We start from the raw sequence: 27,033 nt of genomic DNA on the forward strand, positions 1-27,033 counted from the left end.
AATTGTGGAAGAAAATATTTCATACAATATATAACTCATTGAAAGAATGATGACAATGTAAAATAAAAAAGTTGTCTTTCTTTATCTTAAGATTGTCGATTTCTTTGTCATCATCTAATAACATTAATTATTTATAATTATATAAGTATAAGTGATTTGTTAATAAATTTAGACTACTAATAAAATATTATGAATTTAGTACTAAAAAACAAGTTTAGTCCATAAAAATATTAAAATCCTAAGAAGTTGAATATAAAAAATAAATCAAAGAAAAATCTGTTATAAGATCACACATTCCTTAAATTATGTCATGTAATATTTTTTATGTAATAAAGACATGGAAAAAACATATATAAAAACGGAAAAGCTTACGTAAGTATATGAATATATTTTCTCATGTAAAAAGAAATAATAAAATGAAAGTAATAAAAAAATGACATTAGAAAAATGATTAGAGAGAAACAATACAAAAGTGAATGTAGGAAAATTTTATAAATCAAATACTTATAAAATAGAAGTATTGATTCAAATTGACAATTGTTCACTTATATTTATTGCATTAACTTAAATTGTATATTTATTTTAAATTGTTGATGAAAAGTTATATGGAAGAATTATTGTTTAATGCTCATTTACTATTTGCCCTTACGTGTGATTAAAGATTTTCTATTTAATTAATTATATTAATGACAAAATCATGCAAACAATAAAAATATTGTAAATGTTGTGTAACCAAGTGTATACTAAACATATTACACTTGTTATAATACTTATAAATTTATGTACAGTGATTTATTTTTAATGATTTTCCTGATACTTAAAAATGTTACTAAATACTGTTTTTTTTGTAAATATAATTAAAAAAAATAAATACCAACAAGTTATTAATATGAATAATACTGTACTTAATTTTCTTAAACAAGATTTCGAATTTGAGCCTTGTAAATTATAGAAAGAAAAACACGGCTTATATTAAAAATATCCAACAATTTTTTTCTGTAAAGATTTGTAAATCACAAGACCTACCTGTTGTAAGAATATTAAAAGAAATCATTTATATTTTTAAAATAATTCCAAAAGTAAATTAAGTTTTCTAAAATCTTACCAAAATGTAAACATTCTCGAAAACCACTTATCAATTTTCCCCCAAATCCCACTGATTTGTTTCTCTTCAAGGATTATGACACCTGGTCTTTTTTTTTCCAAAAGAAAAACTATAAAAAAAATACCATTTTACTTTAATTAAAGGAGAAAAATTAGGGAATTTTAAAAACTATTAAATTTTGAAAACTCAAAAAGTAATTTCTTTATTCCTTAAAAAATAAAAAGCACATACATACTAAGAGTGTTATATTGGATAAAGTTTTCATTCTTTTCCTATATGTGGTATTACCAAATTCTACAAAACCAATGGGCTAACTAAACATTTGCAAGAATTAATTCCATTTTTAAACCATTTTGAAATTAATATTATTTGACCACTCTGCTGTTTATGGTTTACACGCAATACAAAAAATAATTAATTGTATATGGTGATAAAAATAATTTATGAGGTACAGGAACATGAGAAAATTTAATTTAAAATATTTAATGTAGGTTTTAAAAGCAAAGAGTGTCAATCAACAAAAATGATAAATTTAGTGTGATCTTCTTTTGGATTGAGAAAACCTAATTTTTGGTTCATCTCCTCAATCCCTTCTCTCTCTTTCAAAATGAAGTTTCTTCTCCAATTTCCTCTTCTCAAAGGGAACAACAACAATAGATCAAAACAAACAATGTCACAAAAAGTTACAATACTAGTAGTATTCTCATCCTTGTTCGTATTCCTTATCACCATAATTTCTTATTCTTTGCTGTGGAAGATCAATGAATTCAGGGGGCTGGGGCTATCTATTGATATTGATTATGGTTTGAAGAATGAGACAGAAAGTCTGCAGAATCAGACAGAAAGTCTGAAAAATGTGACAGAAAGTTTGAAAGATCAGACATGTTTGAGGAATGATACAGAAAATTTGAGGTATAGTTTGAGGAATGAGAGAGAAAACATGGCATCAAAACCTTTGAAGAAGTGTGACATTTTCAGTGGGGAATGGGTGCCAAATCCTGAAGCACCATACTACACAAACACAACATGTTGGGAAATTCATGAACACCAGAATTGCATGAAGTATGGAAGACCAGATTCTGAGTTCATGAAGTGGAGATGGAAGCCAAATGAGTGTGAACTTCCCATCTTCAACCCTTTTCACTTTCTAGAAATTATGAGAGGAAAATCAATGGCTTTTGTTGGAGACTCCATTGGCAGAAATCACATGCAGTCCATGATTTGCCTGTTATCTAGGGTTAGTCTCTTCTTCTATCTTTTCTCAATCTTCAACTTCGAAAATCATGTTATTACCATAATTATCTTTTCTTTATTTTGCTCCTTCATTTTCGATATCAATTATAGTTGTCCTTTTTTTCTTTGTCTTTGTTTATGTTTATATATAGTAATGCATCTCAACATGTCAACTCATGTTTTAATTCATATGTCACCAGTTCATGTTTTTTTTTCCACTGATAATATAATACATGTTAATATGAAGAATTGTCATATATAATTAAAATGATTAACTTTTATACTTTTAAATTTTTTTTTATTTTAATTAATGGTTTACAGACAGACTTTAGCCGGCAAGTGAACAAAATTTTCATGATAATATATAGTTTGATTTTTATAATGCATTAATTATAAAGGAAAGGTACTTGACAACCAATAAGTTTAATAGTTGTTGAATATTTGACTAAGGGACAAAGAAAGTAAGAAGAGTCTCTATTTTTTTTATAGTATTTTAATAAAATTCAATTCAACTTGTTATTGTAATATATATTATCTACAAAACTAAAAAATAGTGCTGCATGTATGAAATTTATTTTTTATCTGCTTCGATAGTTACTTGTTATTAAATCATACATGTTATGTGGTCACTAAATTTAGTTAGATGATTAGTCGTATAGTTATCAACATGTTATATTTTTAGCTTAAAACCAAAACTATAGATATGAATAGTTAATAGATACAACTATTATATATATATATATATATATATATATATATATATATATATATATATATATATATATATATATATATATATATATATATATATATATGTATGTATGTATGTGTGTGTATTCTTTAAAATAGATACATGTGACACTATTAAAAATGTTTTTTAAAGTGAATTCAAAAAGTTATCATTCCTAAATTAAATTTTAAAAGGTATTATTTTTAAATTAAACTATTGAACTAGGTATTAATAAAATAACAATAATAATTATATAATTTAAAAATAATATTAAATAAATATAATATCATAATTTCAAAACACTAAAACTATTTACCATGTATACGCTTGTATTTCAATTAGTTAAAATATGATAGAAACACAAGTCACTAGAAACATTATTAATTTTTTTTATTAAAGCTATGGAAAAAAATGCATACAATCGTAAAGTTAACTTTTTCTTATTATATTTATAATGTGATAATTATATAATAAGAGTATTTGTAATCTTTTAAGACAACTACTTTGTTGTTAGTGTAGTTTCCTAAAATCATTAAAGTTTCTTGTGTTTATCTATATTGTGTACTTTTGGTAACTATTTTTGGTGTTATATCTTAATTAGATAATTTTATCTTTTAATAAATACAAATAATTTTTTGTTTAATAAAATAAGTAGTTTATACCATTATATAAAAATGATATAACTTGACAATTTTACCTTTAATAAATAGAAAACATTTTTCTATTTAATAAAGTCAATAATTAAAGAATGTCTTTATTAAATGGAATATTACATAACTTTTCCAATCAAAAACAATCAACATTATTATTATTCTTATTATTTTAATAGTATCCTTACAAAATTATATATTTCTAAACTCTATTATTTTAATAATTTATATCCTTTTAAAAAAGTGTGTATTTTAAAACTGTTTTAGTTTGATGTAATAAAAATGTTGATGCACATATATCATACTAAAATAATGCGAATCAAAAAACAGCTGCAAAAGGAAATTTTATTATTAATCGTCATGCATTATATTTAGTTTATTTTTAAAATGTTTATAATAAATTCAGTAGTCAACCAAATATATGTTTAAACTTTTCCATTCTTAATTAGTTTTAGTCAGTTTTAGAACGGTTATGTTTTATGGTTAAAGATTAGTTTTAGCAACCAGTTAATAAATATGTTAACAATATGCATTTAGCTGGATTTTTTTTCTAATTATACCATTTTAGTTATTTACTCCAATTAAATCAATTTGGTTCTATGAATAAGCCAATGTATGATGTTAATTGGATCTGAATGTTATTTTAGTAATATTCCATTAGAATACAGTGCTGATGTAATGTGGACAACCAAAACCTCATGAGTATTCGAGCATCTAATTGCCACCCTTACAACCTTAAAAAACTAAAGTCATTTGTATGTATTATGATAATTCAAACAGTTCAGTTGGGATATTTAGAGAACCAAAATTACAATTATGCAACATTGTATTGTATTAAAAACAAAATAGAATTACTATTACATACAAATATTATATATATAGCTATATTTATATTTTACAAAATTGAACTTTTTTGTACTTTTCAGGCTGAGTGGCCCATAGATGTATCATACACAGATGAGTTTTCCTTCAAAAGATGGCAGTACTCGAACTACAACTTCACAATGGCTACTTTTTGGTCACCCTATCTAGTTAGAGCTGAACAAGTTGATTCAAAGGGTGATCTCATCAACATTTATCTTGATGAGTTTGATGAAAAATGGACGGCTCAAATTAAAGAGTTTGACTATGTTATTATCAATGGAGGACAGTGGTTCTTGAGGCCAATAGTGTTCTACGAGAACCAAAAAATTGTTGGATGTCAATATTGTTCATGGGAAAATGTCACGCATCTAACATGGCACAGTGGCTATGGGAAGGCTTTTAGGACTGCATATAAAGCCATAGTCAATTTAGGAAACTCCAAGGTTGTAACGATTCTTAGAACGTATGCTCCATCTCATTTTGAGAATGGGGTGTGGGATAAAGGTGGGAATTGCATAAGAACTAAGCCATTTAAGAGTAATGAAACAAGGTTAGAGGGCTACAATCTTGAGTTACACACCATACAATTGGAGGAGTTCAAACGTGCTGAGAAAAAAGCTATGAAGAGAGGTTTGAAATTCATGTTACTTGACACCACACAGGCTATGTTACTCAGGCCAGATGGTCATCCCGATAAATATGGTCACTGGCCTCAGGAGAATATGACAGTATCTAATGATTGTGTGCATTGGTGTTTGCCAGGACCTATTGACACAATGGCTGATTTTCTATTGGAAACGTTGAAAAGGGAAGGTGTCACATCTTTTCCTAAAAAAGATTTCATCTAAAGACAATTGTTAATTAGAATTATTTTTCAAACTACAATTGGCAAATCTTGTCTTGTAATTTGATGTATAAAGATGAATTGTTCTTAACAGGTTTTATAGACTCAATAGTGATTTTTTATTAGAAAAGTTGAAAATGGAAGTTCTTATATATCTTTCATATAAAACGATAAATGAAGCCTCTTTCTACCCGGAGAACTAACACCTTCCTTCCATTTTCAATATTTCTAATAGAAAAATCAATTCAGAGTCTATAGGCCTGGCAAGCACCAATGTCCAATTTATTTGTATTATATATGTTATTATCATAGTATTATTCAAGGAACCCTATTTATGTTAACCCAGATTCTATCCACTCACATAGAAGATAAGATCTATCAAAATCTGAGAAAAGAATTCTCACACCCGCTTGCATGATAAAACATAAAAACCATGCAGATGTACAATTTCTATGGGTAGATAATCATCCGCAATGTAAGTGGGTGAAATGAAGAGCAAGTTTCAATTACTAAAAACAATAATGACGACACACTTTCTTAGTGTTTTCAATATACTATCTTCTATTGATTAAACTTCATGTGAGCCTTATTATTTTCAAACTCAGACCCACCTAACGAGATAGAAATTGGAACTCACATACTTAGTGTGACAATGTGAATTTCACCTTATAAAAGATATTATGTCAGAAAGATCTTTTTGAGAAAATGGATTTAGACTTAATTTAACATGTAAAAGAAGGTTCATGTCAAATTATGAATTATAACTCAATAATAGCTTTTATCGATATGGAATCTTCAATGTATCTTGTCGCACCAGAAATCAAATATCTTAAATTTGATATTTGTGGCTAATGGCAGACTATATAATAGACTCAACAAATCTATTATGTTCTAGGTTTGCAACCAACAACCTATACTTTATAATGTGATCCTAATTCTAGTCTATCTGAAATCTACAACACGAATGTTAGAAGCATTTTCCTGAAATCTAACATTGACTCGCAAATTGAGAGGCAACTGAGATGAAATTCCAAATAAATACCCAAAACCAAAATGATGTAGTCGTTCAAGCATTTTGCCAAACACGTAGAATGCAAAGCTCCAGAATGACAGGTGGGCCTCAAGTAAAAACCCACTTGGAAAGAAAAGCTCCATTGCTATAACACCAAGCTGGAAGCCCAAGGATGGAGGAAACCCACCTAAGAATGAATCCTCATGGCTGACCAACATCCCTTGTTATTTATATGCTAACTTTGTAGTTCAGTCCTAGAGTTCTTAGACATATATTTGATAAGTGCTCAATGAATTAATTTTAAAAGGAATTTGACACTTATATTACTTTGATTTTGTTAAAATTTTGTAAAAAAAATCATTCCAGTTTAGCTTTTTTGCAGTTATTGATATCAAAATCAAAGTGAAAAAATAAAGAAAATGGATGAAATTTAAGTAATTATGAACAAAAGTGACGTCTGTGCAACTGAGCGAAAAAATTGAGGCTTAAGCTGCACAAGTAAACCCATTGCAAAAGGAAACCTCAAGTATTAAATTTGAAGTTAAGTCACGAAAACTCTTTTCTAAAGAAGTTATCTCAGGGTTGCGGCACCAAAGCATGAGGCTTGAACCACAAAAGAAAACTCACCTAAGAATGAAAACTCTGCATTTGGAGCCCCATGTGTGCTAAGCGTTGTCCTGGGCAATTTATAAAAACAGAGTTGCTTCCCAATATAGTGTTTGTAGAGAAGTGAGATTGAGAGGAAGGAAAGTCAACTATCTCAAAGACAATTTGAACCCAATATACGTCAAATGCAAAATGAGATATATAGTGTAGATCAAAAGATTAGGGTTGTCAATCGGGAGAAGGGTATCATGACTGTTGATTCAGAGGATAGAGTTATGTTATCTCATAAGAAAGTAGAGTTGGAAAATCAGAAAAAGAAACATAAGAAAATGTAAATCCATTTTGTTTGTATTCCCTTTACTTTCCACTTTTCGTTCTTTAGAATTATGTTTCAAAGTTGGCCATCATCTGTTTATTATTCTTTGCAGATTTGATGACCTTAAAGACAAAATTAGAAAGGTGGTTAAAGGGAGGGTTCCTCTTGATAAGGATGTAATAAAGGAAATTACTCAAGCATTAAGGTTGGGAAAATCTTTTAATTTTTTTTGTTTTTTATGTTTACTCGTAGTTGTAAGCACCTACCTCTTGAATTTGGACTGGGAACCTAACTCCATCCTGAAATGTATAAGGTGAGAATTGTCCAACCTTGTATAAGCTCTACATTGGCCATATGTACAGTTGATGTGAAATATCAAACACACTCCTTGTTGAATTTCTTAATTCAAGAAGTCAAGAAAGCAAATCAACCACACTAACAATTATACTTCTCTGAATATACTTCTCTTATTCAATGAACCAAGAATACAATTGTATAGTAATCCCTCCTAAGGAAGCTCGATCTCCCTCCACTGGACTAATGTTCCAGTCAACAACAATTATTAATCTCATTCCCCCTGCCCTTTTCCACTAATTATTATTTATACTCCCCTTTCCCTTTAACAAACTTCTAACAGAAACTTCCTCCTAATTTCTAACGGACATTTTCTCCTTCCCGTCTTTATTTCTCCTTACATATGCTTTTATTTCCTTACCAATACCCCCCTCCATCTCAGCAACCTTGTCCTCAAGGTTGAAATTCGGAAATTGTTGCTTGATGTACAGTTCCTCTTCCCAAGTTGCTCCTTCTACTCCACCCTCTTGCCATTGGATCAGAACTTGGGATACCTCATTTCCTTGTTGATTTTTTTCTCTCCTATGTAATACCTTTCAAGGTTTATATAATGGACCTTCCACCTGTAGTTCCTCTGGCAATTCCCCTTCCACCTTATTCTCCCTCGCAACTTTCTTCAATTGTGATACATGAAAAATCGGGTGTGTTATGGTGGTCACTGGCAGCTACAATTTAAAAGCCACTAGACCCACTTGTTTTTCAACCAAGAAAGGTCCGTAGTATCGAGCAGATAGCTTGGGATGCAGCCTAGCATTGACACTTGCCTATGGGGTTTTATCTTAAGGAAGACCCAATCCCCTTCTTTTATAATGGACTCCTTCCTCTTTCTATTCGCATACTGCACCATCCGCTCTTGTGCTCTAGTCAGGTGATGTTGCAGCTGATTGATAGCTTCATCCCGCGTCTGCAAGTCCTGTACCACCACTTCTACCAATGTTTCTCCTGGAATAAATCTGGTTAATGCTGGCGGGGGTCTGCCATAAATTGTTTCAAAAGGAGTGCATTTTTCCGCCCCCTGATAACTGGTATTATACCAGTATTCAGCCCATGGTAACACTGTGTTCCAAGCCTTAGGTTGTTTTGAACAGAAACACCGTAAATAGGTTTCCAGTACCTCAGTTTGGTCGTCCGTTTCTGGGTGGTATGTGGTGCTCATTCTTAATTTGGTGCCCTGAATTCTAAAAAGCTCCTTCCAAAATGTACCGATAAAAAGAGGATCCCTGTCGCTAACAATTGACATTGGTATCCCGTGCAGGCGCACCACTTCCCTCACGAAGATTTCTGCAATTACCTTTGTTGTATAAGGATGTTTTATGGGAATAAAGTGCCCATATTTGCTCAACCTATCCACCACCACCATTATCGTTTCAAGCCCCTGAGATTTTGGCAACTTAACCACAAAATCCATGCTTACTTCTTCCTAGATTGCCTTGGGAATAGGCAATGGCTGCAGAAGTTCCTGAGGAGATGATGCCATATATTTGTGTTGTTGGCAGACCAAACAGGAAGCTACATAGTCTGTCACCCTCTTCTTCATACCCTTCCAATGAAAAGCCTGGGCATGATGGAATTTTGTATACCCCCGAATGTCCCCCTATAGTAGAATCATGGAATTCTACTAAAATCTTTGGTATCCATTCAGACTTTTCTGAAAGCATGAGCCTTCCCTTAAAATGTAACATCTCGTTCTTCATTGTGTAAGCATGATGGGAATCGGGATCATTCTTTATCTCTTCAATTATCTTTTTCAGCCCTTCATCCTTCTCCACTTCCTCTATTATCTCTTGAAAATCAGGCCAATATGGTCTGGTTATCACTTGTAACGTCTTGTCCCCATCTTCCCCTTCTTCTCCTTTCCTAGACAATCCGTCTGCCACCCTGTTTGAAGCACCCGTCCTATAATATATATCAAACTCATATCCCATGAGTTTTGCTAACTAGTTTTGTTGGTTTTGAGTTATTGTGCGTTGCTCCAACAAATACTTCAAGCTTTTCTGATCTGTAAAAACACTGAAACGCTTCCCCAGTAGATACGAACACCAGTGTTGAATGGCCAACACCAGGGCCATCAACTCCTTCTCGTAAACTGACTTGCCCAATGAACCTTCTGATAACGCCTTGCTGTAATAAGCTATGGGCTTCTTATTTTGTGACAATACCGCTCATATTCTCTTCCCCGAAGCATCACATTCAACTTGGAAAGGCTGTGAAAAATCTGGCAGAGCAAGAACAAGAGGAGTGGTCATTGCCTTTTTAAGAGCTTGCATGGCTTCTTCTCCTGCAGTTGTCCACTCAAACTTCCTCTTCTTCAAAAGATCCGTGAAAGGTCGAACAATTTTCCCATAATTCCTTACAAATCTCCTGTAATATCCAATGAGCCCTAGAAACCCCCTTAACTCTTTAATGCAACGGAGTGCTGGGCATTCGGTCACTGCAGACACTTTATCTCCATCCATCTCTACCCCCTTTTCGGATATCATGTGTCCCAAATACCGAATGTGCCTCTTGCCATAATCACACTTTTTCTTGTTGGCAAACAGCTGATGTTATTCTAGCTCTTCCAGCACCTGCCTAAGGTGTTTCTCCTGATCCCCCCATGACTTATTGTACACCAAGATGTCATCAAAGAATACCAACACGCTCTTCCTCAAGAACGGTCTCAACAACGAATTCATCATGTCTTAAAAGGTGGTCGGAGCATTTGTGAGGCCAAAGGGCATTACTAAGAACTCATAATGTCCTAAATGAGTTCTAAAGGTTGTTTTGGGTATATCGGCCTCCTTCATCCTTATCTGGTGGTATCCAGATTTTAGATCCACCTTAGAAAAATAAACTGCACCGTATAATTCATCTAGAAGCTCTTCAATTACAGGAATTGGATATTTATTGGAGATAGTTGTTCTGTTTAAAGCTCTGTAATCTACACAAAAACGCCAGCTCCCATCTTTTTTTTTAACCAGAATTACTGGACTGGAAAATGGGATGTTACTGGGCCTAATAATACCAGGCCCAACATCTCCTGAACCTGCTTTTCTATTTCAACCTTCATTAAGTGAGGATACCTATATGGTCTCACGTTCACTGGCTCAGTACCTTCTTTAATGGTTATCTGATGGTCCACTTTTCTGACAGGAGGAAGTCCTTGTGGCATCTCAAACACCCTCTCGAACTCCCCCAAGATCTTTTCCAAATTTGCTTCCTGCAAGGGAGTTAAACCCTCTACTCCTAAGTTTTCTGTTGTTGTTTCAGATTGATGCAGACCCCACACCACTGTTAGCGTTTCAATCCCTGTTTCCTTCTGCAACGCCTCGGGATTGATGACCTTCATCATCAATCTGCTATCACCTCTTATCACTACCTCTCCTTCTGTCGTCCCATACTTCATGGTTATTTGCTTCCAGTCCACCCTAATTTCCCCCAACATGGCCAGCCACTCTACTCCCAGCATGACGTCGACTCCCCCTATTTCAAAGAGGTAAAAATTCTCTTTAATTTCCACTCCTTCCAGTATCAGTGAAACTCCCATGCAACGACCTCGCATTTCCTTTCTTTGGTCGTCCCTCAGGCAAACGCAATACGACGCCGTCTCCTCCTTCTCTAAACCCATCTCGTTCGCCAAACTTGTCGAGATGAAGTTATGACTCGCTCCGCTGTCAATGAGCAAATTACTCTTTGATCTCGAATCCACCCCGACAACTTCATCGTTTTGGATTAAGCGATTCCCCCAGCGGAATACACCGATAATTCCATGCATCGTTGTTCCGCCTCCTCTTCTGCCTCTGCCACTTCTTCGTCTTCGTCATCGGTCCCCATAATCATCACCTTGAAACTCCTCTCCGCACAACGATGTCCTGAGCTATAAGGACCCCCACAATGAAAACAGCGGCCCTCCTCTCGCCTCTTGAGATATTCCGGATATGGTAGAGTTCGCACTCCGCGACTCGGCCCGCCTCCGCCTGTATTTCTTTCTACCTTTGAATCGGTGGTTTCAATCGTCTCATCTTTCTTTGGACCGAGACCTCTGCCGCTACTCCCCTGCCTCTCCGATGACCCGCGATAAGTCTCCGTTCGCGCTACAGTGCCCGCGCTGGCCGCATATTTCCCCCACATCGATCCTCCTTTCATCGTTCCCCCACCGCCAGACGTCCTCGCCACTAATCCCGATTGCTCCACGTCCCGTGCCCTTTCCATCGCGGTTAACAGATCGCACAGATCGTAAGGTCTAACGAGATCCCTCAGTTCTTCTTGTAATCCAGCGAAGAAATATCCGAGAAGTTGTTCCTCCGTCACGCCAGCCGCCTAAGCCACCAGGACTTCGAATTCCTGTACATATTTTTCCACTGTTCCTCTTTGTCGCATTGTCGCCAATTTTTCGAAGATTGTTCCCCGATGTCTACATCCGAACCTCCTGACCATCACCTCCGTCAATGTCGCCCAAGTAGGATTCTTCACTTTCTTCCGCCAAAAACAAAACCAATAATTTGCTCCTCCCTCCATATAGATGTACACCAGCTTCATCTTCTCCCTTTCTGTCACATTTTGTAATTCAAAAATTTTCTCCACCCTAGCAATTCATTCCATCAGATCGATCCCTTCGAAAGCGGGTAATTCCACTCTCTTCATCCAACTCTTTTGAACATCGCGTTCTTCCTCCGATTCTTCTTCTGATTCATCCTCCTCCGTATCCCGACTTCCATTAACCGATTGACTTCCTTCAGAACTCCTCCCCTGGTTCCCTCTTCTCCCACAGTCGTGATTCACGTTTCGAGCCATTCCCCTCATCTCTGCTCGAATTTCCTCCAACGTCGCTTCCATGGCATCGAATATTCCCTCCAATGCACTCACCTTGTTCTCCATCTCGTCTCTCCTTCGATCTGGATCTGGCAGGTCGGACCAATAATGTTGGACTTCTTAATTCAAGAAGTCAAGAAAGCAAATCAACCACACCAACAGATTACACTTCTTTGAATATACTTCTCTTATTCAATGAACCAATAATACAATTGTATAGTAATCCCTCCTAAGGAAGCCCGATCTCCCTCCACTGGACTAATGTTCCAGTCAACAACAATTACTAATCTCATTTCTCCCGCCCTTTTTCACTAATTATTATTTATACTCCCCTCTCCCTTTAACAAACTTCTAACAGAAACTCCCTCCTAATTTCTAACGGACATTTTCTCCTTCCCGTCTTTATTTCTCCTTACATATACTTTTATCCCCTATCACTCCTCAGGTTCAAAACTTGTTGAACCAAGTTCACTTTGAGAGTTGAGGATGAGCCGAGATAAGATTTATGATATGTTGGAGTTGCAAGTATAAGTGAAAAAGTCTCACATTGGGTAAGATTGCAAACTATATCACAATTTACCTTGTATTGAATTTTCTTTCTGGTGCAGGGCTGTTGGAGGGGAATCTGATGATATTAATGCAAAGTACTGCGATGCTGAGAAGGAAGTCAATATGTTGCAAATAAAAATACAAGAAGTTAATGGTAACCTATCCAAACACCACAAGGATTTGGAATGTAAGTGCTGTCTATCATTCAAAGAAGTTGAGCATAAACATTTTAGTTTTTGAAGGAAATCAATGTTTGAGTTCTGCATGCTTATTGTTGCAATGGATTGCTATTCTGTCATGCCAATGCCAATAGATTGCTATTCTGCATATCAACATGATAATAATATGCAGTAAATATAAATAGCCTTCTATTTAGCATTTTGTATGCGTCTCTTGATATAGGTGATGGTGCCCACTTGATATTTTTTTATTTTTTTATGCTGCATCCTCTTTGCCCTAGTTTGGTTTCTTTCTTCCACCATGCTGAATAACTGAAGACACAGTTTTGTACTATTTATATTTAAATGATTTTCTTGCAGCAAGAAAGAGATTTATAGAATTGAAACTTCAGTCTTTGGATCAGCAATGTTCTGGACTTGATTCTTATCTCAAAGTTTTAGAGTCTTCCAAGGAAAAAAGAGATGTACAGAGAAGGTCGATTTGTGCCAGACCATAGTGTTCATGTTGTTTTTGTGATCATATCAAAGTTGTCTCTGGACTTGATGTTGTCACTGGTATGCTGGTTTCATATCAACTAATACTTTGTCTTATGATTGCTTGCATCAAATATAATATTGCTGATGGCATGAGGCAGATGTTTGATCCTTTTGAAAGGGTTGCCAGAGCTCATCATGTTTGCCCTTGCTGGGAGCGGCCTTTCTCTCCAGAAGAAGACAATTTTGTCAAGAAGGTTTTAACTTCAAATCCTGTTATTACATACTTACATTATCTATTGGCTTTGAGCAAGCACGTTATGCAGTTTTGAACTGCACTTTTTCAATGACAGCAAAGAGTGAAGGCAGCTAGTTCAGCTGAACATATGAAGATTAAGTCAGTGGTTCCTTAAGCATCAATATATGAGATTTAATGCCATTACACCCTGTAGTTTTTAAATTTTATTCAACCAAGCGCCCTTCTCTTATTGGAATTGAGTGCCCTTTGCTTACATTGCGTTAAAATACATCATTTGGCCTTGGTAAAGCAATACAAATTCCACGTCAGGTTGATTGGGGGCTTAACTGTGTAAACTGGTTAACTATCAGAAAAGCGTGCTATTGAACAAGGGGCAACCAAAAGCACCCAAGTGTATCAAACAAACCAAAGAGAATGAAAAATATAACTAAAAGGGAAAGAAACACACATCTTTGAAGAAGTTCAAAAAGTTGGTTTGCAAGCTAATATTTATCGTGCCTGAAATACAATTACAAATTACTATATGAAAGCATATTAAACAGTCTATTTCAAGCATTAATCAATAAGGATACACTTAATAACAAAATTATATACTTCTGTATTAAATTAAAACTTTAATGTGGTGCTGTCTTCATTAAAGTTAAAGGATCATGGAGGACAGGAAAGGGCAGGAAAATTTTCAGTTAATTGTGCTCAACTGATTGGTCAGCGCCAAAATGCAGAGAGATATTATCTTGTCCCCAAAGATGATATGTAAGAACAACAATATTACTGTTTTCATTTTGTTTTGAAAATAAATACAACTAACTGTAATATAATTCCATTTTAAATGTGAATTTTTTAGAGAGCTTGTTTCCTATAAAGTTTATTTTATCTGAGACAACTAAAATATGGAATTCGACCACTAAACTTAATTGTAGGTAATCTCATTCTTGAGTAACTAGAAAAGGCAGAACCAATTTGTTTAAATGCAGAAAGGCAGAACAAAAACCATCTATTATATAATTTAGACTATACTATAGCCAGGAAGTTTAAATGCAATTCTTTTATCTATCATATCTCTCAACCTTTGAGCGTCCTTAAATCTCTCAACACCAACAAGAATATTGGACATAAGAACATAATCCCCACCGTGTCCTCTCTCCATCTCTAGTACTTTCCTGATCACCCTCTGACCAATGTCAACATTATTATGAACACTACAAGCACCCAACAAAGTTCTCCACATTACAGCATTGGCAACCTCATGAGGTACCTGTGAAGCAACCTTTTCAGCTTCTTCTAACCTGCCAGCCCTCCCCAGCATATCTATCACACAACCGTAGTGCTTGATATCTGGCACTAGTTTACAATCCTTTACCATTTTAACAAAAAAATCGAGGCCTTCTTGAACCAATCCTCCATGACTACAGGCACTCAAAACACTAAGGAATGTCACACGATTCGGACTAAGCCCAGCCTTCTCCATGTTTTCAAAAGTCTCTAGAGCTTCCCTCCCCATTCCATTCATTGCAAAACCAGAGATAGCTGAAGTCCACGATACCAAATTCTTCCTCTGATCAGGTAACTCCTGCAAGAATCTATTCACACTTGCTATACATCCACACTTTGCATACAAATCAATTAATGCATTGGTAATGCGTATGTCAGAGGAATTGAACCCTCTCTTCTCTGCATATCCATGAGCTGATTGACATATCTTAATACACCCAATGTTTGCAATAGCAGGAAAAATGGTCAAAAGAGTAACTTGAGTAGGTTCTATACCATCAACTTGGATCATTTCCCTAAATAAAGTTAAAGCTTTCATGGGCTGATTCCTGCGTGTGTATCCATCAATAACAAGGGTCCATGACACTACACTCCGAGAAGGCATCTGATTAAACACAGAGAGTGCAAGTTCAACCTCACCCCATCTAATCAAACCAGTGATAAAAACATTCCAAGTAACTAAGCTTTTGCATAGCATTTGGTAGAACACTTGTGCGGCTTCAACTAAAAGACCCCAACTTGAGTACATTTGCAAAAGCCCAGTTTGCACATACATATGAAACTGAAACCCAACCTTGAAAACGAGGGCGTGGAGTTGAGTCCCAAAGCGGGTGCAGTTTGGATTGGCAGAAGCGTGGGAAAGAAAGGCAAAAGAGAAGGTGTCAAGGGAAGGGTATGTGAAGAAAGTGTGGGAGTGTTGGGTGTACCTAAAGAAGTGAAGAGCTAGTTGAGGGGAAGGGCCACGGGAGTAACAGCGGATGACATTGTTCAAGAGGAGTAAACAAGTGGAGGTGTCGTGAAAAGGGTAGTGAAAGAGGCCAGAAGTGATAATGTAACAGTGAACTTGTTGCAGAATTTGGGGTTGAGAAGGATGTTTGAGCAGAAGAGAGAGCAAGTGTTGTGGATGTTTAGGTTTGGGAGAGGACGAAGGAGCTGGGATTTCAAGACACGGAAAACGGTGAGAGATGGTGGTGCTGGATATGGTTGCCACTGTTACAAAACCTGTAAGGGAGAAAAGGTGTTTTGGTTTCAAGAGTGACATTTTACTAACCATGTTCCATGTTCCATAAAACCATGTTCCGATCCATCTCACATTATCTACTCCAAGAGATGAATATAATGATCACAATTATCCACACCTAAACCTGTACACATAAATACCAAGTCACCTACGTAATTTAACATTTTCATGTAACAGAATAAACATTAGAATTTCACAGAACCAATAACATTCCTTATATTGCATTATGTTCTCATAAATATGTGTATATCCTGCAAGGTCCATTAACAATTATCATATAGAGCCCACAATAAATCATACAACTCTTTACTTTCCATCCATATCTTGTACCAGTTTTTAACATACCACCCTGTTCAATCTTTGCTTCACTCATTTGCTTAACTACCTAACATATCATATTACAAACTTGTCCAAACGGAACCTTCCAACCTTCATTAAGCATGCACAGACCCAGTAATAACGATGCACAGAAGACTTATACTTTCATACTATCAGTCGTCTAGATTAAAGAGACCTACTCCAACCTTCAACCAGCGAGACAGCTGGCCCTGTTACTCTAGTTCTGGTTTTAATATTATTACATGCATAACAGACCAACACAATAGCAAAGATAACCAGATAACCCGAAAACCCACGTTTTCCAGGAATTCTTCGTTTCAAACCTGATACATTTAGACAGCAATTAGACAGACCACGTTCAGCATATATTCAGAACACCCACCATCAGTATATTCTCAAAAATTACCCTCCATCACACAATAACTCAAGTAACTCAATCCCACCACATTCCAAGTCTTCAAAACATCCAAAACCCTAACCATACTACTCAGAACAGCCCAATGCATGGCACGCAGGGTATTTAGGAACATACTAACTTCAAGCAGCAACTAAGCCCGACATTGTAATCATTAAACTCTCATCAGTATAATTCATACAGAGTACTAGTGCAATCAAACATGAATTTCATCAAACAAAACGTAACAAGAAAGTTGTTAATTAAACACACACAATGGCAACACAATAGGACTCTAAAATTTCATCAGAAACAGCCGTGAGCACATTAACATTGACTCTTCCACAATCACGACATCCAAATACATCAAACAGAAAGCTCAATTGAAGGATTTTCATTATGAATCACACATTTAACTAATAAATACAATTCAAGCAGAGTTAGCTCCCCATACTCAACTCATCCCACTAGCTAATCCATCCAGACTTAGCAGGTTCATGACAAATAGAGTACTATGTATATGGAAAATCAACTTTAGGCATGACCCAAGTCACACGATACTCATATTCCAAAAGACTATTGCAAGGTCAAAATTGTTGTTAAGTATGGAACCAACTACATAAACAATCAATTACATCTCCATTAACATTTGCAGCATGAAACACTAAAACAATCAAAGTTACTCAGAGTTACTCATCAGAAACTAGGCAAACTCACTCCCCACAGCCTCAAAAGTTTTTTCGAAAACCTGGTTCCAAAATATAACATCCCAAAATCGGGAGTCACAATTATACGATAGAATTTGAAATTTTCACAAACCGTTTATAAAGTTTCCCAAGAAAGATAACCAAATATTAATAATTGTACGACCATTGTATTAATACATAAATTAGTCTACAAAGTTAGCATTTACATAAACCTCAATTCGTTATTACATTATATATAAAGATTCACCAAAAACCCCTTTTAGCTTTAACTCCCCCTCTCACCAGCGTCCACAAGATAATTCTCTATACCTACATATACACCCGCTCCCACATAACACACACGTTATACGATCATATTCACACACAGACACAAACAAACAAATATGGGTGAGTAACACATGCATTAGAAGACCATCAAAAAGACACTCGGATTTAGTACCACATGTTCACCATCCCGTTTAAATTCAAACATAGTATCTCCCGAACATAATCATACAGCATCTATTAATGATGATAACAACCATCATCAACCAACCATAGACTTCACTGTATTCCCAAATCTCCCTAGACACATAACGTCCACCCATAATCCAAATAAGCTATATTTAGCTTAAAACAATACCAACTCCCCATGCACCTGCCAACAATTATTTTTCCAGTAATTATAGTATCACACAGCCAAGTACAGATCAAGGATACCCATAGTATTTCATTTTAACTAATCCAAACAGTTTGCAAGCAACCAATGATGAGGGACCAACAAAAATTCCAACAGTCTAGCAACCAGAACACTAAGAAAGGACATGTAATACACCAGATGACCCAATGCACTAACCCAGTTTGAACTAGCGTACCAGGGTCCCTATATCTCTTTTTCAATGCAACCAGAGTAAAGTTCAGAGTTGACTACCTTAATTATTTCAAATATAACTTTGCATTAACAACGAATATACAAACTACATTTGACCAAAACCCAGAGTGTCCAAACAAATCAGAGAGTAAATTCCCAGCAACCATATGAATAACTAGAATGCTTAAACACAGCATATACAACAGGCTAAAAACTGTAACATAAACAAAGCAACAACATCCAACATACTTCCATCAAGCATTTAACGTAAAGGCTCATTCCATGTTTAAGGTACAGACCGTACTCACACCTGAATTTGCAGTCCAACCCATATCTAAAAACGGTAACAATTACTCACATATAAACTACATATGACAGCCCTGTCATAAGCATAATCAATTTCCATCATATTATTATACGGGCAAACAAACCAGTTAATCAAACAGAGTCATAAGCAACAGGTCACGTAATTTATCTGGGCAGACTCAATTCAGCAGTGGTTAACATAAGCTTAGCATTGCAAGCATGCATCTGGACAAGGGTTTAATACAGGTAAGCAACATACATTATGGAGAATCCTGTTAGTAGTAGATTCTTCCCAACAGACTCTCACATGATAGCCCAGCCCAAGCCACAAAATCTATTCAGTTTCACTAACAGCCAACCCAATTCCATCACACACATTAGACTCTGCATCAAACTTACTGTAAGCACAATTTTGACAGGTGAAAATACATTCCATTTCCAGTTACAGTTATGCTTGTCATATATTCAGAACATGTAACACACAAGCCCACACTTAAAACTCAAATACCATATAACACACAACCTACGTATCAACCAATGTCAAATTGTTACAATGCAGCTAACCAAGGATGAAATAACAATCTTACCCACTTCCCAACCATTATCACACCCAAAACACAGCAACAAGTTCCCATCAGTTCATATAATTCTAAAATTATCACAATAACGTCTAAACCCCCTTTGGACATAAACAACCATTAAAAAATTGATATTCATCAGAACACAGTCAAGGTACTATAGCAGTTCAAATTTCAGTCCAATATCAGAAGGAATAGTAGAACACAGCATCCCGCTCACACATTCGAAACACCCAACAAGAACATGCCCATCATTTACACGCACTTAGAACAATAAAGAAAATACACATTTACATTTACTCCCCATACCTTTCATGACGTCTCAACCACAGCCACTACAACCTTTCAAACTTTGCATCCCCTGCTCCAACGTTCATCCCCTTGACTCTAAACGCCCCTTCTCGAACCACATTGCATTCATTCTCAGAGTACCACTCACTGACACTCAAACACAACCTTTCTCCCTCGAATTGCTCCCTAAAAAAAATAGCGCTCCTCCCCTCTCTTCTCTACCTCCCCCATGTTACAAGAGAGCAGTGAATGCTCATCATTCACGCCGAAATCCCCCCAATGCCCTAAGGTTTGAGGTATTTAGAGCAAAGAAGAAAAAAAACGTGTTCTCTATTGGTCAAAAGCTAGGTTAAAAAAAATCAACCAAATAAAAATAAACTCTCCTTTGTTCCCATTAGGGTTTGAAACCAACACACCTCACCGTCTCTTAACCACAAGCCTACTCTCACCACTAAGACAACTCATTTGTGTTGCTTACATACTCATTTAATATCTATTTAAAGGTTACTTTCCGTCTCCTAGTACAATTAAAAGACACACTTACTTGTACAATTAAAGCTTCTGTTAGATATATTATCTTTTATCTTTTAGTTGGTTTGTTATTATTTCTCATTTGTATTTTGGGCTTAGCCCATATTTCTTCTATTATAAATAGAGAACCCTATGTGTGTATTTTACACAAGAGGGATTAATTTAAATATAGTTTTTCACTATATTCAACATTTTTAAATATAGTTTTTCACTATATTCAACATGGTATCAGAGCAAGTTCTCTGATCCTCTTCTGGTGGTCTCTGCTCTCTGCCGGCGGCCGGCCGCCATGACCGCCGGCAGCCCCTAAAATTTTAGTGGGCAGTCCATTTTTCTTCTTAAATCTCTGCCACAGTCAGCACCAGTCCAGACCCAGTGTGCCACTGCTGTCGCCGCCACTTTCCGCTGTCGTCACTGCTAACTCCGGCCACCGTCGCCGCCGCTGCCGCCGCCGGCCACCGTCACAGATTCGACGGGTGACCTGCGGATCTGGACCGTCTCTTCGAGCGACGGCCAACCACGCCGGTTTCGAGAGCCACCTCTCAGTCACGCGCCGCCACGCAGCGCTTCTTTCCGACCAATCCGCCGCCGCCTTGTCGCCGGCCACCGTCACAGTTCCGTCCGGCGACCACTGGATCTGGTTCGCCTCTTCACGCGACGACCAACCCCACCGGTGTCGGCGTCTGATTCTTCCCCACGCTCCGCCACGCGCCGCTTCTATGTTCGCTGTGAACAGGCGCGTACAGCTCACGCGCCGCCCTCTGGCCACCGGAAAGTCTCCGCGACTCCTCCATAGCCGTCGTCTGGACCTCCTCTCTCTGTTCAGACCCTCAGAGCAGCCATTGCTGCCATCTTCGTTTTTCCAGCGCCGTTTTGCCGCTGTCTGGCGCCGTTTTTCCGCTGTCCAGGCGTCTTTTGCCACTATTCGGCACTGTTTGCCGCTGTTAGGCACTGTTTGCCGCTGTTCGGCGCCGTTTGCCGCTGTCCAGGCGCCGTTTGCCGCTGTCCAAGCGCCGTTTGCCGCTGTCCAGGCGCCGTATGCTTCCAACAACTGTAGGCCCCCATCACCTCATCAGTTAGTGATGGCAGTCCCTGTAGTTTTGTCGCTTCCAGCCACTACAGGCCCCATCAGTCAGTGATGGCAATTTAGTCCCTACAGTTTTATTGCAGTCAACCGCCGCTGCAGTCAACCGCCGCTGCAGTCGCTACTGGCTCAGACAGACACAACTATGTCAGTTCTTCTTGGGCTAGAGTTTAGCCCGATCTTCTTGTGATACACGGCTAAGTATCACCACTTGGGAGTTGTCCAGCAAAGAATTTTGGACCTCCAACGTATCTTTGGATCTTTGATGTCTTTGTTTCAGCATTATAGCTTAATATTTTGTTTTGTTTTAGTGGTCCAGCAACTGTGATATTCCACATTTCCGCCGTTCACACTGAGGGGGAGTACGTTTCCAAGACACTGCAAGTCAAGTCACATATATATGGGTGTAGTCCCTGCAGTTTTGTAGATTTCAACTACTACAGTTGATCCCGTCACCCATCCATCATTGATGAGAATTTAGTGTAGTCCCTGCAGTTTTGTAGCTCTTAGCTTTCAGCTACCACTGTTGATCCCGTCACTCATCCATCATTGATTGGGAATCAGTCCTTGCAGATTGTCATTGTCCACCACTGCTTTCCTTCATCCACTTTTGAAGTTGAAGTTTCACAAGCTGCTGTTAGTTCATCTATGTTTGCCTCACACTCTTGAAGACAAATCATCTAGTTTAACACTGAGTTCATCTATTCCAAGCTTAGTTCATACAATTTGTATGCTCCAGCTTGAGGGGGAGTGTTAGATATATTATCTTTTATCTTTTAGTTGGTTTGTTATTATTTCTCATTTGTATTTTGGGCTTAGCCCATATTTCTTCTATTATAAATAGAGAACCCTATGTGTGTATTTTACACAAGAGGGATTAATTTAAATATAGTTTTTCACTATATTCAACAGCTTCTATTAGTTAACCCACTTGATACTAGGATAACTATAATTTATTTTATAATACACAATATTCTCATAATTAACTTATAAATTATTTATATTAAAATTGCGAAAATTCTCAGGTCTTACAACTTGCATTGCACAATTTTTCAGTATGCAAGTGATACTACACAATACAAGTACCTTAGCCTATGTTAGTATGCTATTTTGGATTTAAGAAAGACAAGTCTACAACTAATTGGAGATTACTTCAACTACTTCAGTTTATTTCATGCTAGGAAATCTTTGACATTTAATCATCTCAAGAAAATTACCGTGGTTCCTCAACTCACTAGTTTCATCATGATCTCCAAAGGCACAAGCTTTAAGGGATAAAAAAAAATGTGTCAATTGAAGTCTTGAGACGTAACTGACTCTTCATAATTTAATCCAAGCTTTGCACTTCCAAAACATTCCTAATGTTACAATTTTGATTTAACAAGTATTGACAAACTCTCACTATAATATTGTGTGGTGGGTGGGGGGGATCCTTCCCTATGCGTTTTAAAAAAGCGCAACTTTTTCCATTATTAACTTTCCTCCAACTATTAAAACCTATAAAAAAAACACTGAACAAAATTAAAAGATGTTGACGACAATGAACTCATTGCCTATTATAATTCAAATTCAATTACATGTAACAATGAAAACATGTGAATCAGGGCATCCGCTTGATTTTTTCACTAAAAAGATAGCAAGGTAAGCAATATGCAAAATCTTTTATTGACGAATACTCTAACCATGAAGGAAATAAGCTAACCCAAGTGTATTGAAATCTTCTTAGATGATCATCTTTACCAAACTATGAATAATTTTCTAGATGCATATGATATGGATCTCATTTTAGATAAGTCCTTTGTACCTCATCAATTTGAATTGGTGGGTAGTGCCAAATTTGAGGATGTTTTCCTATATCACATTCTAAATAATTTTCAAGTCCTTATATGTAACTATAAGAACTTTAGAGAGTAGTTTTTCATTTTCTTCAATCCTACAATTCTCATGAAATTTCTCAAGTTTACTTGCCCTAGATACATTTTTTTCATCTTCGTCAAAATCATTCATCTTGAAAAACTAATGAGTTATTTTACTCTTTATTTTTCAAGTTTACCCAAAATTAAATCTCAAAACCAAAACTCAACATTTCAAGAAAATTAACAACTTCTAAGTGGTTAACTTTGTTTACCTTAAGGTAGATTCCTAATACAGCTCTTCTCCTACACAATTTCAAAGCCTAAAATAGCTCTATTTACATAATGAAGAGTTCAATCAACAATTAAAACATGATTTTATGATCTCTAATATACAGAGATTTACCTAAAGTGTACAAAAGTCACATGTAACAGGAAAATAAATTGCTTAAAAAATAAGGTAGAAGATAAACTTACTCATAAGAAGAAATAGATCCTTCCATAATATTCCTTAAATCCTCATTTTCACCGTGGTGAAATTTGATTTTTAAAAATACGAGAAATTGAAAGTGAAAATTCAAATAGAAAGAAATAGAGCTACGGAAGAATAAAAGAAAAAGAAATTAGAGAGCGGAAGTTACATGTGGTTTTACAAACTTTTCCAAACTTAGTATCAATATTATAATAATATATAAATATAGTTTTAAAAAATATATAGATTAGTATATAAATATAATTTAAAAAATATATATAAAATAAATTGAGAAACTTTTGGTGGAATCGTAACTCCCCTCTCTTAACCAACGTTTGTTTATACGTATAAGAGAACAAACATACGGTCCTTTTATCTTTTCAAATATTAACTAAGAATTTATTTTAAAAAAATAAAATCCCAGAAAAGAAATGGTATTCTAAAATAGTCATTATAAAAAATATACAGTTTTTCTTTTACAATATTAAATATAAAGACAAATCTTAATTATATAACAATCAAATAATATATGATAGACGTAAAATAATTATAAGAAATTATAAATGATCGAATATATATTTAAAAAAAAGTTACATAGCTATGTAGAAAAATTAATACAACTTTTTTAAATTATTTAATAAACTATAAATATTTTATTAATGTAGAACAGAATCCAGTATGGCGTTGAAAATGAGATATATATAAATACTTTTCATCATTATTTTCGATTAAAAGAAAATTTTCATACCAATATTTTTACCTATTCAATATTATAATTTTCTATCAAAATCAGTGCCAATTCATATAAGATCCAAAAAAATTTATTTTCTATCCATATAAAATACTAATTAATCTTGTTAATAAAATACTTTTATAAGTGTATTGTACGACCATCCTACCAATTATGGACAGGAAGGTCATGTAACGCCGTGCAATCCATGGGTAGGATTGTACACCCCTATTTTTGGAGTCAATCATCCCAACCAAAACATTGCAGAACAGAAACTACTGCACCTAAAACAGATTGGGTCGAATATTCTTGAGACAAAGTACCAACCTGGCTGGTACTACACAAAACTAAAGATGGTGCCAGTTTCCCAAATTCTAATTCCAGTATATCCACTTTATTCAACCTTTTTCATAGAAACAGCATTCACACACAATTAATCCATATTCCCATAAGCATACTTATATTTTATTAAGTTAGAATCTGGTTCATAACACACGTGTACTTCGTTATTTCGGACAATAGCTACCTATATAACATAAATTTGAACATATAATCAAATTAAACCATACATGTCAACATCCAGAACTCATCATCATACACTTCATATAATATATCACATTTAGAATCATAAACGTGACTCAAAAGCTCACGAATTGCACTACAAACAGCAGATATCATAGGTCTAACATCCATTTCAGCAGCCATTCATAATAGCACTTCATAACCATCCAACAACGAACAAAACCAGAATAATACCCAACTATTTGCACCGCAGAAACAACATTCACCATGAATTCAGACCAAAATAAAATTGAAGACAAGCAAAGTTACCTCCGCATACTACTCTGTACAACCTAATTCCCGAACCTCAAAGCATCAAATTGTATTGTTTCCAATTAACCTTTACTCCAGATAGTACAACATAAACACATCATTAGCATATCAATTGTCAATTTATAATTCACCAATGCAAGCATTTCACCAAACAACTCTTAAAGTACAGTCTGTTAATTGAATAAAGAGAATCTGTTAATTGAATAAAGAGAAAGGCAGCACAACCAAGTTCATTGGATTCGTCATATCCAGCCGTGAACACATTCTCATTGATTTCTTTCACAATTACATCATTCAAACCCTAAAACACCAAACTCGAACAAGACTTACCAATTCATATCACTCACACAACAAACATATACAATGCAAGTAAGGTTAGCTCCCCATACCTGGTTAGAAGCTCCTCCAAGTAAAACCCTTGAACCGAAGCCGTTCGCGCCTCCCGTGCTCACGATTCTGCTTCGCTTCCTTCCTCAACCCTCCCTTCACCAACCTCCAATATCGCACTCACAGAAATTCGCCCAAAAACCCGAAACCAATCACTCCCTTTTTCCTCTCTGATTTTTTTCCCTCGAATCATGTCTAGGTGGGTTCTTAAAGCTACCCTTCACTCCTACCAATCAGGCTCTCGACTCCCCTCTTGGTGGTTACCCGCGATTCGGGCAAGCGAAGGCAGCGGGGAGTGAGATCGTCGAACCGACGATTGTTGTTAAGGTTGTAAAGAGAAGCTTCGATGCAAGCTCTTCCTTCGTGAAAGGCTCACAATCGCAGACGAATGAGGCGAGGCGAGGCGAGGCGCGTGAAACCACTCTCCTCCGCCGCCACTTTCTTCATCTTAAATCCCTTCCCGCTTCAGAGACAGCAAAGTATAGATGTGGTGAAAATGCAAAACTTTTATCACTGTTTTTTATGCTAAAATAATAATTAATGTCATCATCTATCTATTAAAAAAAGAATATATTTTGTAGGATAATAAATAATATGAGTTGAGATTTTAATTTGGTTAATCTCATAAATATTTAAATTCAGATTAGTCTCCTAAAGACAATAATAAACACAAGTTTTTAAATTTGATTTAATAAAATGTTGTGAACTATTTTATCATTAACACAAAAATACTTTTAACTTATTATATTTAAAATATTTTACTAACAGAGATTAATTTATATATGTTATATGTGAATTTATTTTTAAATTTTTTATCAATATTTTCTTCCATAAAGTTAAAGAAAATCAATATAAAAGATACATATACAAAAATTTTCCTTTAATATCTTAAATAAAACTATATAATATAAAAAAATTAATGAAAAAACTACAAAATGAAAAACATACTTTAATAAAAATTCCATAACTCCAATCCCCTTTTAACCACGTTTTATGTTTGCTTTTTCAATTATATGTGTTTGTTTACTAATATATTTTTGAATTTTAATATAATAAAATATGAATAATTTGCTTCGCATGCTTAGTTTAATTGAAATATAAAGAAATCAAATATTTAACTATTATACTTATATGAAATCACTCTAATTATAGTCATTAATATTTATATGTATTTATATTCATTTTAATTAGTAAATTCA

At 35.4% G+C, this 27,033-nt stretch overlaps 2 protein-coding genes across 2 annotated transcripts; one reads left to right on the plus strand and one right to left on the minus strand.

The window, feature by feature from the left end:
* The first annotated feature begins 1,630 nt into the window (after window positions 1-1,630).
* LOC108344985 (protein trichome birefringence-like 19) lies at window positions 1,631-13,464 on the plus strand. Its single transcript, XM_017583530.2, has 2 exons — window positions 1,631-2,342; window positions 4,645-13,464. Exons 1-2 carry the CDS (start codon window positions 1,713-1,715, stop codon window positions 5,428-5,430), a joined length of 1,416 nt encoding a protein of 471 aa, XP_017439019.1. The 5' UTR covers window positions 1,631-1,712; the 3' UTR covers window positions 5,431-13,464.
* Window positions 13,465-14,871: 1,407 nt separating this feature from the next.
* LOC108345873 (pentatricopeptide repeat-containing protein At1g09220, mitochondrial) lies at window positions 14,872-26,346 on the minus strand. Its single transcript, XM_017584700.2, has 2 exons — window positions 25,837-26,346; window positions 14,872-16,602 (listed from the first exon to the last, which is right to left on the minus strand). The coding sequence occupies exon 2, from the start codon at window positions 16,509-16,511 to the stop codon at window positions 14,973-14,975; it is 1,539 nt and encodes a 512-aa protein (XP_017440189.1). The 5' UTR covers window positions 16,512-16,602; window positions 25,837-26,346; the 3' UTR covers window positions 14,872-14,972.
* Between the last annotated feature and the right edge of the window lie 687 nt (window positions 26,347-27,033).

This window comes from Vigna angularis, chromosome 8, assembly GCF_016808095.1.
Source record: "Vigna angularis cultivar LongXiaoDou No.4 chromosome 8, ASM1680809v1, whole genome shotgun sequence".
NCBI lineage: Eukaryota > Viridiplantae > Streptophyta > Magnoliopsida > Fabales > Fabaceae > Vigna > Vigna angularis.

Coding starts and splice junctions, on each gene's coding strand:
- LOC108344985 (XM_017583530.2), top strand. CDS start 1,713: ATGAAGTTTCTTCTCCAATTTCCTCTTCTCAAAGGGAACAACAACAAT. Junction 2,343..4,644: donor TGATTTGCCTGTTATCTAGG/GTTAGTCTCTTC, acceptor TGTACTTTTCAG/GCTGAGTGGCCCATAGATGT.
- LOC108345873 (XM_017584700.2), bottom strand. CDS start 16,511: ATGGTTAGTAAAATGTCACTCTTGAAACCAAAACACCTTTTCTCCCTT.